The 14,185-nt window shown below is 32.9% G+C and overlaps 1 protein-coding gene across 1 annotated transcript; it reads right to left on the bottom strand.

Annotated features, from left to right (window-relative positions):
• Positions 1-806: 806 nt before the first annotated feature.
• On the bottom strand, positions 807-3,003 carry LOC116202771 (transcription factor MYB61-like). Its single transcript, XM_031534383.1, has 4 exons — positions 2,603-3,003; positions 2,372-2,501; positions 1,284-2,280; positions 807-1,158 (listed from the first exon to the last, which is right to left on the bottom strand). Exons 1-3 carry the CDS (start codon positions 2,733-2,735, stop codon positions 1,338-1,340), a joined length of 1,206 nt encoding a protein of 401 aa, XP_031390243.1. The 5' UTR covers positions 2,736-3,003; the 3' UTR covers positions 807-1,158; positions 1,284-1,337.
• Between the last annotated feature and the right edge of the window lie 11,182 nt (positions 3,004-14,185).

Raw genomic sequence — 14,185 nt, 5'->3', positions numbered from 1 at the left:
GAACAATGGATGGGATTGGGAAAGCCTCTTGATGCATCATAAAATATATGGAGTGGGGTTGGGGTAATCCATCAAAAGAAAGAAAGAGTTGGCTAAAATTTAATGGGTTTTGTCCCTTTCTCATGGGCGCTAAAAGACATGGGCACGTATATGTATGGCTCTCGTCAGACCCACAGTCGCCATCCCAACGTACGGACCAGTAAGCCTGTCCCTTTGCGATGTTTTAGTGCAGAGGAAATTCAAACGTGTATGATTTGCTGATCACATGAGAAAAGGCGTCTTTGTTCGATATATACTTTCGGTAGATTCCAGTCGTCGAATATGGTTTCCATAGATGCAACTATCTAGCAAAGAGCCATCTGCATCTTATAATTATAAGTTGGTCATTCAGAAGGCACGTACGGATCGTGCTCGGATTCTAATTCCGGATGAAGACATATGAGTTTTTGGTTATGGGAGGCATGGGTCATGCTTCATTAGCAAGATTTTGAAAAGCCTCAAGCATTAGAAACCAAAGTTGTACCAACTCGCCATGACATCGGAAACCAAACACTCTAGGTTCATCAAACACCTGCCTGCCGAGGGCATGGCTTGTTAGTTGTTGGTTGCATGATATCGTTTCTGGCGTAATAAACTGCATGATGGATGAGTTGCACAAGGGACATTTTAGATCTGATATCGGGAATCTCTCGCAAAAGCAGATTATTCGGAGTCAGTGAAAAGGACTATGTTTTGTTTTTGGACATGGAGTTGCCTTTTCCATTCTGATCCAAAGTAACGATCGATTGATCGTCACATATGCAGCATGCAAGAAAGTGATGTAGATCTGTTATCTCCTGAAGAAAGTGATAGACAGCCATAACATCATCCATATATATACATATCATCCTTAAACTTGGCAAAGAAATACCCTACCCTGTTATATGCAACAATCCAGGAATCGAATTACCTTAAAAAAACACAACCAAAAGAAAAACATATTCACAGCATTGCAGATGTCTGCCAGCAACCACAAAACCCAACAGTAAATATCAATTCTCTTTCTCAATAATTTACGATCACGGTAATGGCGGCCTACAATCACAGGCCAAACTGTCCAGGAGATCCCAGGACCATTGGACGGGCGTGGCTCGTTCAGCAAATGGGGCCGTTGGAAATCTGACACCGGGAATGTAAAATTTTTCATGGGCAGAACAAAATGATTGAATGAAAATGTTTGAATCAGACCAATACACAAATGGGAAAAAAAAAAAAGAAAAAGAAAGGGTTTTAGAGGCACTTACCAGTTTTTTCCCCCCTTCTTCTCCTGCGAAAAGTATGGAATTTTTTTTTTTTTGCTACATATGTCCAAACAGCGCAGTTAGTCTCTGAACATCCTTAACACAGGAAGTATTGTCAGAATCTGGTACAGCTTCTTCTTCTGCAGGTGCTCCTCCTGGCTGTTCTTCTTGAATCCACATAGCACCAGAAGTACTAGGAATGAAGTTGATGTCTGGTTTCATCTGACTGTAGAAATTGGATTGATGTTGGGTCTGGTTCTGCAGAGTCACAGCCATGTTTAGAAGCTGATTCTGGACTTGGAGATATTCGGGTTGGCCTTCGAGCGACTGGACTTGGGCTTGTTGAGCCGGCAATCCCCATGAACCGAATACATTGTTGTCGAAGACACTCAGATTTCCATTGTTGCCTGTGTCCCAGTTCTCACTGAACGGTATCAGCGGCTTGAGCTGAGGATTCATGGAGGGAGGGACAGTGATCGGGAAGAGCATGCTGGTCGATAACGGCTGAATCATGGAAGACGATGCTGCCTTGCTTGAAGTGGTGGAGAACTGATCAGGATGTGTCACGAAGGTGTGAACCCAATCGGAACTGAATTGGGTGGAAACCGCCGGATAATTCCCCGCGAAGTCGGAACTTTCCGGCATGTATCCGTCCTGCACCATGAACAGGTGGTCCCTGTTGAAACTGCTCGGAGTCTTCAATCCCGAGCAGTTCTCTATTTCGAGGATGCTTGTCGCTTGTCTGGAGTTAGGCGTGCTGAGGAGATTGAGCTCATTGGTCGAGCTCGATCCTGAGGCAGCACCTGGCATGTCCTGGGCATCCTGGCTGCTCTTGGCGGACTTGTCAGCCTCTTCGTCGCCATATTCGGCCTCGGACAGGGGCCGGTGGGTGACGGGGTCGATTCCCCTCTGCCTGAGCTTCTTCTTGAGGCATGAGTTCCACAGGTTCTTAATCTCGTTGTCCGTCCTCCCAGGAAGCTGCGCCGCAATCTGCGACCACCTGAAGTGAAGGAGAACTACCGACTGTAAAAGACCTGATCAATTAATTAGATAATCTGGATTCAGGGAGCGAAGGAGGAACCAACGGTCACCTGTTTCCGAGAACTGCATGGAGCTCGATAATGAGGTTCTCCTCCTCCTGTGAGAAAGCGCCCCTCTTCAAATCGGGCCTCAGGTAGTTAATCCACCTCAACCTGCAGCTCTTCCCGCACCTCTGCAGACCTGCCGAACCAACAATATACATCAACTCAGGGCCGGAACGGGGATATTTTTGCAAGGCAATGGAATTAGCGGATTGTATTGGGGAAGAAGTGGCCGCGTACCGGCTTGCTTGGGGACGGAGCTCCAGCAGCCGTGACCGTACAATGTGATGTGGCGGAGGAGCTTCTCGTCCTCCTCGGGGGACCAGAGGCCTTTCCTGAGCTTCTGCTTGTAGCAGCAGGAATGCCTCCCCATGGCATCCACAGAGAGACAGACACAGAGACAGAGGTCCTTCCCTTTTCAGGAAAGTTTGCGAAATCCGATGTTTGCCAATTTGGTAAGTTCTTTCCCCTCAGCCCCAGGAATGTTGGCTGCCGACAGCAGAGAGGGAAGGAAGAGGCGGCGGCTGTGCCTGCAGATCTTTCTTGGGGGACGCTGAAGAGTTGAAAGGGCTGATGCTGTGGCTGAGGGAGAACTAAGATGCTGAGAAAATGAAATAGGAGCTGAGGACGGGAGTTGAATTTAATATGGTGAGGAGGCAAGTCCCTATCCCTCTGGCTCCAATGCTAATGACCAAAAGTGTACGAAGGAGAACCAAGTTCGGTTCGGGTCTTTTTCTCGTAAAATTTACGGCTTTCACTTCTATCTTGAGTCCGTGGTAGAAGCGCATATATATCACGTACTAGTTTATCGTTTTCAAAGAGGTCGCTGAATGTCGAGATAAACCGATGTTAATGCTGTTGTGGAGTGTGTGGTCAGGGGGAGGCTGATGAGGAGTAATGTTCTGTCAAAGTCTTGTGGGGGCATTACATATACGGATTATAGATCTTCAATATTCCTGCAGCATAGAGAGAACAGAGCTTGAAAGGTACCAATGCTTGCAACTCAAGTTAAAATCATATCGAGTATATTCATCAAAAAGAAGGGGGGGAAAATAAAGGAAAGAAAAATTTCAAACTAAATCGGGATTTAATAATTTGACTGTTGTTAGAGCATCGTATGGTAATATTTTCAGATTTCGGAATTGAAACCATACGTATTGGTGTATAGAAGATCATAAAAGCAAGGGAAGATGATCAAACTCAGTGGATTAATTAAAATTTACACTAGCGCTAAAAATAACTTTTGAGATAAAGCTTAAGGTTAATAAAGTTCAGCTTAGATGACGCATTCATGTTCGTCACTTCAGCTTCGGACTTCAGTGAGAAATTCTAACGTGGAGTTATGATGATACGTTTATGTCTCGTTTAATTTCAAAATATAATTTTAAAATTAGATTTTAATTTTAAAAAAAAGTGATATAAATGATTATATATGAAGTTCATTCTTTGACTTTATATGAGTTATTTTGTTTTGTTGTTGGTATAATTAAATTAAAGTGTAATTTTAATATTTCAGTTCAAATATTTAGTATTTTAGTTGAAGTATTTAGTACTTTTCTTGTTAATACACGGTATTAAATACTTGGACTGAAAGTAAAAATATTAACATTTATATTTATAATCACGAATAGGAAAAATATAAATTAATACTTGAATTAAAAGTATCAACGATGATTGCTTGTGATGTTGGAGGATTCGTATTTCAGTATATTATACATGACAAGAAAGTAAAAGTTGAAGGAAAGGGGTAAATTGATCTGCAATAAAGATTTGACAATTCTGCACAGACAAGACCTTGAGCAACCCTGAGACTCCTTTCACTCATTCATAGCTTTTACTGCTGCCGTAAATTCTCCCCTGGAAAACCCTCAGTCTCAGTTTCCTATTCTTTAATGAATTTAAGAAGAGAAAAAAGATATGGATGTGTTTGGATTTATAATTTTTTTTAATTCAATTCAATTCAATTTATTTTAAATTTAATAATATAATTATTATTTATTATTTAATTTCTTTTAATCATTCAATTCAATTTTTAATATTAAATTTTCTCAATTATTCGTTACTTTTTTCACAATTCAACAACCCAATTATTACTTTATATCAATTATTCATTATTTTTTCACATTTTTTTTCATAATTCAACAATACAATTATTACAAACTAATTAAAACTAAAACTCAACTCAACTCAGCTTTAAAACCAAACACATTATTATTTTTTTTTCTGAAAAAGTTAAGATCTTAGTTGGAGATGGTTGAATAGAGGAAATTTTCCTACTACCACTGCTTGTACATTTACCCCTCTCATTTAATTACGCGTCTCTTTTACGCTCATTTTGATTTTAGTTGATTCTGTGTTATCTATATTCATGAATCTCTCTCGCAGTATAAATGAAAGCAAGCAACTGTACCTAGAGAGAGTGATAAAGGCAATAGTAATATGCGAACTTTAGACCAAGAATTGAAGTACGTGAATATCCCACGTGTTGTGAATAAATCAAAAGCGACAAGATTTCACCAACTCTTAGCATAAATTTCAAGTAATAATGTTCAACGTACTAATTAAATTACCGTATGTGGGGTCACCATCTAGACGTTATTGCTCATATTGAATGGCTCTTGTTCTTGATTAATTAATTAAGTTTACTCCAACATGATGGATTAATTAAGGGCCCGTTTGATTTCATGATCAGATTTTAGAATCATAATTTTGATTTTAACTCTATTCACTACACAATAAAAATACACGGTTCCCAAGTCAAATTTATAATACTATCTCATTTGTTTTTTTCCACAATCAAAATCAAAATCAAAATCAAAATTACTTTAACTCTGAAACCAAACGCCTCCTAAGAATTTTCGCCGTGAGGACAGAGCAGTGGTGTGGAAGAAGAACGGGCCGGGGTGGGGGGCGGACGAAGGGAAGCATTAACTTGGGGCTACACATCTGAATCATAATCGCTTTGAAAAAGTTTCATCATTACGTGGAAAAGAACAAAAGTAATGTTTTGGTATGATACGCATATTCTTCATTTTCCTTTTTCGCTCGTTGATTAAATTGAATCAATATATTTTTGCTTTCCCCTTTGGGGTGGATAGCACATGATGTTAAATCATTACCTTAATTCCATCACGTTTTCCATTTATGCATGGAATAAAATAACTCAGTACTTTTCTTTTCATCTTTTTAATAAACATTAAGCGAGTTCAATTACTGGTAGATTACGGGAGATACGAAAGTCACATGAAAAAAGTTTAACCACGAAATCATCTTTGTTGAGTTATAGACCGTAATATGAGATTGTTTTTTCTAGTGTGAATATATATATAATTGCCGGGATGCGGGTTGTGGTATAATACGGGAGTTGTATTACAAGAGATAATCAAGATGCAGGTTAGTGATTGTAATAGGAGAATATCGAGTTTTAGTTGTTGGGTCTTTACCAAAATGATCATAAAATTTGAACCTGGAAAAAAGTTTGAAACAAATCTACTTTACAGCCAAATACTGTAATATTCGATGAAAGGTAGGAAATTCCAAACTTACATCGAAACAAATTAAATGGCCCCTTATGATTCAGATCTTTTATTTTAAGAATCGAGGTTTCATGGGTGTATTAAATAAACTGAGCTCAACCCCTCTTTGACCTAATTCAAGTTTATCTATGTTGTATCTAATTTGTTCATAAAATTGGCACACGTGCATTTGGTAAGATTGGAACTCGAAATATGAATAAAATCACCAATAAACTCTTTTCTAAATTAAAGATGAACTTAATTGTTAAGATTCAATGAGATTTTTATAGAAAAACTCAATCCTTTTTGTTCTCGCATGGGCTACAACAACAACATGAACAAAGAGACGTTGCATTTCTTTTTATTTCTTACAAACGAGATTCATGAATATAGTAAGGGATAAATATGTGAGAGGAAATATTTGACAAATATTATTGATATAATCGAATTCCTAACTTATGAATTTTGAGTTAAGAACTGTACTAATTCTCATTTTTCAGAGATGCACGCCTGTCTGAAAACGACTATTTATGGAGTTGTATTCCGTCAAATCTGGGAACAGTCCGCCATTAATGAGACATTTGTTCTTTTGCTCTGCGAGATGGACTCTCTCCATCTTACCATTGTCTTTATACATTGAGATCCCTCTCCCTTTTGCTCCATTAGAGTTGGTGCTCGAACTCCGAAAGCAATATTTTTTCATATTTGGAAGTTATCCATCCTAGAGAGCTAGCTCTAACTATTTGCACCCGAATTATTCTCGAATCAACTTCGACATATCTATCGATTTATAGAAAATTCTTGATGAAGGAATGTTAAACTTCATATCTTATGGATGGAGTGACTTATTGATTCTCAGGTTGAAGTTTCAATATATAGGTGGGGTTGATTCTACTTAACTTTACGAGATGAAAACAAAAGTAATTGGTGGAATATTCTATTAAAAAATGGTTGTAATAATGGTTAAAACGTATGTGAGAGAATTTATTATTAAATTAAAAAATAAAATAAAAAGTAATGATTGTATTATTGAATCGAGAGAAAAAGTAATGAATAGTTGAAAAAATTTAGTATTAAATATTAATTGTAATAATGGTTAAGAAAAAGTATGTAAGAGGATTTATTGTTAAATTTTAAAAAAATGAAAAGTAATGATTGTGCTATTGAATTAATGAAATATTAAAGTGGAGTTAAATGGATTATGATTTACTATATAAACAAACAAAACTGTAAATTGTAGTATATAATAGTGAGGTACAAGTTCATTGTCGTGTAGAGATCATCATATTTTGACGAAAAAATATTCCGTAAATATTACTCATTTGTGAATGTTGGTAGATGCGAATTTTAGAGATAGAGTAAAGTTTATATAAATATTTTGATTAGATGTTATTTATCCAACTGAATGAGTAATAATTACGCAATATTTGCTATTATCAAATTTTGTATGATAATTGAATCCATGCTCAACAAGAGGAATATATATATATATATGTATGTATTTGCTGGAAATCAACAAGAGGTATATAACTGTTTATATATAGTATTATACATATGTATGGTAGATTGTTGAAAAAGTGAACTGTATTAATATAGAGAGACATGATTCCTTTTAATTTTGCTCTTCATTTATGTTTTTCCTCAATGATTGGAAGCACGCACCGCATTTATATAAATTTCATAATAATGTCTCTCGAATAATTAATTAATTTTTCCCCTTTTCCTGTGTGATAATTTAATTTTAATTTTTGGGTTTTGAAACTATATATATATAATAAAAAGTCTAACAGAGTTTTGCTTCCATCATATAATATTCTATACCGACCTTTAATTATAAGCTATATATATATATATATATATATATGCATGTAGGAAATAAAACAATGATAGAAAAATTCTCCGACCAATAAATTGATCCAAAACATTGAGCTGTCAAGAAGCAGGCAGCTCTTCTGTGGACATGAGGATATAATCGACAGCTCATGGAACGGCAGAAATCTTATGTTTAATATATTTCATTCATGAATAGAAAGATAAACTGCAAATGTGTTGGAGGACAATATTTGGAAATCATTTATCATTGATCTATTTTACAATTGCAATTTAATTTATTACATTCATAATTAGGAAAAAAGAAGAAGATAGTATTACTTGACAGACATTAACGAAGATTGACGTATATTTGTAGTCGTTTAAGTACATCGGAGCGATCATTCTTAAATTCAGAAGGTTCGCTAGGATCATGCATTTTTTTTTTGATGAGTAGGATCATACATTTTACATATAATCAGAGTCAAAATATATAAATTGGCTGTACAATCATTAAAAGAAATTCCATGGGATAAATTCAATATATATGTCGTTTTTATATATATAGAAGAGGGTTGTTAATAATAATTAGTCATATAAGTATTAGCGTAAAGGAACATTAGCGATAGTTAGCATCATCGATTGTAAGTATAATATGAATTTACATATCTATCTATCTATAAAAATATATAAAGTTTGCACACTTTCGAGCAACGTGAAGGAGAACACGGAAGCTTTTCGTACTTTTGCAATTTCTTAAATTTTATATTATTTAATAATTCATGATATTATATTATATATTTTATTTGAATCTTTCTCTTATGCAAAATAAAAAAATTTAATTTCGTCCGTATACATATCTTAGTAAAAAAGGAATACTAAATAATCGGTTCTATTACTTTTTCTTTTTGTGCTCGATCCCTCGCAACTTTTCTAAATGAAAATAAAAAATGAATGATAGTATGTGATAGATTTGAGCCGACGTCGAAAGTTCATGAATCTCTAATAATTTTACCATAGTATATATTCTTTTTTGTCATGTCCTATAAAAAAGTGACAAATATTTTTTTAAAAAAGTTTTGAATATTACAATGAAAAGATTTTCGTTAGTAAAGATATATGTGAAGTGAAAAAGAAAATAGCGTTGTGCACTCGCGACAAAGCACGGGTAACAATATAATAAGTAATTTATAATATAGTATATGAGTTATATACGTATATATTTGTATATACACTATATAATGCAAATGTTTATAAGTAATTTATAATATAATAAGTCTCTTGTCTTATCTTCTTTTCAGTGATGACCAGGAAATTCTTTGGGTGGGCAAGAGTAATCTCTTCTAATTCCGAATAGTATAGATTATATCATGTATATATGTGTAAACAAAATGACAGAGTGAGAGAGTGGGACACCATGCATGTATACGTACACAAATTATAGTAGCAATAGCTGTCTCCACCGACAGAGGATTAGGGAAACTGACCATACAAAAAATTAAACCCACATTTTGATAATAATAAAATAAATACGTATGATCGGAGATTTATATGAATTAATTTCTGCACGCTCTCTCAAATTTTATATACCGAAGAAAGGCAGGGGAGAGATAAGATCGTATGTGGTAGTCCAAAGGCCAAAACTACGGGGTAATAAAAGAACATTGACCGTATTAAATGACTCAGAATTACATAAGTCAATTTAACTATTTAAAAGATATAGCCTAAATCTAAAATCTAAAATAAACCATTTAATATATTATTTTCAAATAACAATAAACTATTTAATATGTTCTTTTCAAATAACAATAAAATAAATCCCAAACACTCCTCAAAATTATCTTGTAGAATTATTACGAAATGCTCATCTTGGACATCTTTAATATCTTCATACGTTATCGATTTTGCACATATCCAAACTCCTGTTTTTATAATATGGCCTAGTCATGCGGCCTAAAACCATTTTCTATCCTGCTGGCATGGCGGCTAAACGCCTTTTTTCATCCTGCCGGCATAGCGCGCAAAATTTGTTTTATATCTTTGATAAAAAGTCCACAAAACCCATTTTATATCCGGTCGGCTATGTGACTACAAGTTTGTTTTATATCCCGCCAGAAAAAGTGACTATAAAACTTATTTTATATTCCAACAACAAATTGCAATCAACTATCCACTTTATATTCCACCGGAAAGAGGTCAATTATCCACTTTATATACATATAGAAAAGTAGTTTTTTCGTATCTTAAAGACGTCGGTACTTGGGAATCAAAACTATTCAGATACCATGTCAAATTTAATATATTGAAGAAAGGGACTATAGAGATAGGATCATACATGGTGGCTTGAAGGCCAGAACCATGGGGACAAAGAATATTGATTATATTAAACTAGGTTATTGAACCATCGAACCCATGTGAACCGGTAGGTTGGATGGGTTTATAATTTTTTAAACATGAAGGACTTAAATGTAAATATGAAAAGCAAAAAAACTCAAAACTAAAGGTTGAATGAAATTAGGAAACCCTAGTCTTCAACACTAGTTCGCCTCTTCTCTATTGCAGAGGCTGCAAGTACAGTCGAAGTCTCCATGTGAAGTTGTGAACTGACGAACGAAGGTCTAAATTTCAATTGCAAGTCGCATATTTTACGGTGATGTCAACGGCTTCCTTCTGCATGTCGTCCTTCATGTCGACACTCTTGATGATGATTCTGCGGCCGACGGGGCCAATGGCGAAGGACTTCTGGTCATCGGAGCTGGATTTAAACGCTGAAGCAACGAGATTGCTCTTCCTCGACTCTTCTCTGCTCATCCTGGTCAAGCAAGGGGTTAGCTGGTAGAATCAATCAAGGAATCAATGTACTCTCCTTCTGGGTAGTGTGTAGTGAAAGCTGAGAAGCATAGAAGAAGTAAAGAAGGAAGGACTCGAAGGAAGGAAGGAAATGGAAAGGAACGCGGAGAAAATCTCACAGCTTTTTCTCTCTTCTCTTGTCTTTATTATGATTTGGGTTTTACAATCTCATGATTTCTTATTCTTTGGCAGTTGTATGTTCCAGACACATATTATCTAATATTTATTACTGTTTTTTTGTATTTTATATTATTTTCTTAAAATAATAAACATTTATTTATTTTATAATTAAATATGCGGTCATACCCATCGAATCCCCGGTTGAACTCATAAACCTATGAATCCATAACTCAATCGATTCGATGTCCGATTTGATTTTGATAACATTGGTCTATATTGTTATGCAAAAGGTTTATTTTTTGTTCAATTCATAAAAAGAATTTATATAATAAATTCATTTATATACATCATTTCAATTATCAATATTATATCTATGAAAACAATATTAAAATTAGAAAACTTCAAAATCTATAGTTTTTACTTGGTGAAAGAATGATAATTATATAATCTTTAAAATTTTATAATTTATAATTTGCTTGTACTTTATACTTCTAACATTACAAAAATTAAGTTTCATGAATTTGAATAATTTTTTAGATAAAATGATCCAATCGCTTCGATAAAAGTTTACTTAGTTAGGATTTAATAAGATTAGCTATATAATCTTCTAAATTTTTTTAATATAATCCTGTCAATGTAAATATATTAAGAATAATGTACATTTAATAATATTAATATTGGTTATATATATATAATTATCTTCATAAGAATAATTTATATTACATTTATTTATTCTATTGAAATTATCAATGTAAAATATATTTATATTAATTAATTGAGTAAATCCTTACAAGTCCAATTATTGTTTTAATTGCCATATTTATATATATTAATTATATGAATATTTACATTAAATTAATTTCAAACATTTCAAAATTTGACCATAACATATTTGCTTATTTATGATTCTACCTCTATTTAATAGTTTGTAGTCAAATTTATATATATATATATATATATATATATTAACATTGTAATTAATTGTGTACTTATCGAAAATGATGTAATTATGTTTATATGAATTAATCATATAAATATTTACATTAAATTTGTTTCAGATGTTTCATAATTTGATTATTACACACACACACACACACACATATATAAAGTTGAAATCAATGCCGTAATTGGGGCTAGAAAAGAAAATGTCAAAATAAGATAAGGGTAAGGTAGTAAAATCCTTACTAATTCATATGTTAATATACTATATCTATTATAAATAAAATATTCAAAAAAATAAAAAAATTATTTCAATCACTTATTTGTCATATCGTTAACAAATAAAAACACGTTCATCATTTTAAGAAAATAATCTATGCATTAGATAGGGGTTAAAAGAAAATATCAAAATAATATAGGAGTAAAGGGATAAAATCTTTTATTAATTCATATGTTAAGCTACTAATGTACTCGTCAGCTTCCTCAATTGCAGTTGAAGAATCTAGTTCATCCCTTGAATAAGTAGACAAAGAAAATATTCAAAAATGTAATAAAAATATTTCAATTACTTATTATCATATCGTTAACAAATAAGTATATTCATCATTTTAAGAAAATAAATAATCATTTATGCTTACATAAATTAACGTTAATTAAACAAATTTAAGCATTATAGCTAATCTTATAAAAGCTTAATTAAGTAAAACTCTCATCAAAGTGACATGGTCATTTTGTCTAAAAGTGTTCAAATTTATAAAATTTAATATATAGAATATTAAATATAATAAAGATGCACAAACAAATAATGAAATTTAAAAGTTTTGATAGACTCTAAGATTCTTATTGTTTTGTAAAATAAAATTAATGATCTTATCTAAAAGGTATTCAAATTTTAGATTAATTTTTCTTAAAAATTAATTTGATAACTGCAATGATGTACATATTACTTGAGAACTTTTGATATATATATATATATATATATTACAAGTTTGAGTTTACTCCATAACTTTTGACATGTTAATATAAATAAAAAATCAAAGCAATTATTATTTTCATATTTAAACTTTAAAATAAAATTTTCTTTATAAAATCTCTGCAATACACGAGTCCAATAAACTAGTGTTACTTATTTTATAACTCCACCCCCATTTAATGACTTGTACTCAAATATATATATATATATATATTATATATTAAAATTTTATAATTAATTGTATACTTATTGAAAATGATGTAATTGTGTTTATATCAATTAAATATAAAATTATTTACATTGAATTAATTTTAAACATTTCATAGTTTGACCATAATATGTTACTTATTTTGCGATTTTTTTCTCTATTTATTAACTTGTAGTAAAGTTTATACATTCAAGGGTTACATAAGCCAACTTAATTAATTTGCTATTTGTAGACGAACTGATGAGAGAAAATATTGGAAAAAGAATCTAAAAAAAATATAATGTATTACTTCCAAATAATAATAGAATAAATGATTTATTTAATTAATAATTGATATCAACACATGTATGCATGGTTCAAGCCTAACTAAGCCTCAAGCTATATGTGCAAGTACGTAAAGATATATATATATATATATATATAATAAATTAACCGGAGTGTCATTGCACCTGATTAATTAACATTAATTACGCATTGTTATATTCTTAGGAAAGTTGACACTCTACTTTACAAATTCTTTGCACATGTCCCGTAGTACATGGACCACTGCTATCTCTTTCAAAAGGAAAAGCTGCCATATTTATCAATCCTCGTAATTTGATTTTGACTGCAAGACACGTTCTTACTAACCTTTTTTTTTTTTTTTTCCCTTTTTTGTGGGGCGAAATCTTTGAATCGAGCGAAGACACCCAGAGCTGAGCTATACATTGTTGAGATTCTTTTTGGTCTTCTTGGCATGCATATATATATATATATATATGGTTTAATGCAGTTTGGTAATCTCATCATGAAGAATGATATATCTTTACTATGTCAAATCCGTTTCATCATTGTCTTACATTAATGGTCCAACCGGTGTGCAAGATTCTCTCCTTAGAAACATTGAAAGTCTAACGGAACAACAATAAGAAGAAATAATTGTTCGGGAATTATCCTGTCAATCCTCTAGACTGAGTGTTAATGATTTACTTTTGAATTATTTTGAGATAAGAAAGGATTTCATTTGATCTCGGGAGTTAGGAGAGGGAATCACTGGTGCGCTTATTATTCAAGATACGAATGGTAATTTGGGTAAATGGATTCATGTCAAGCATCGAAATCGTATCTTCGATGACCGTTGAGCTATGGAGTGTATTTTCGGGTTTGAATCTCTAGCATGGTCGTTTGATTGTCGGAGACTAGTTCTTGAAGTCAACTCCCTTGTGGTATATGGAATAAATATCAGAAACGATACTTACCTTATTCCATTCTTTGCTCATTACTCCGAAATAGGGAGGATCTTCTAGCACGAAGCTAGGAAGGGCCATGTGCAGCATTCTTGTAGGAAAGGAAACGTTTATGCAGATTGGTTGGCGAGACATGTTGTTGTTTTACTCCATTTAGATATTTCATATCTTTCGTACGGTTAA

Source organism: Punica granatum, chromosome 4 (genome assembly GCF_007655135.1).
Source record: "Punica granatum isolate Tunisia-2019 chromosome 4, ASM765513v2, whole genome shotgun sequence".
In the NCBI taxonomy this organism is placed as follows: Eukaryota; Viridiplantae; Streptophyta; class Magnoliopsida; order Myrtales; family Lythraceae; genus Punica; species Punica granatum.
The sequence above is the reverse complement of the archived record's forward strand: the minus strand, read 5'-3'. Positions and strand labels throughout refer to the sequence as shown.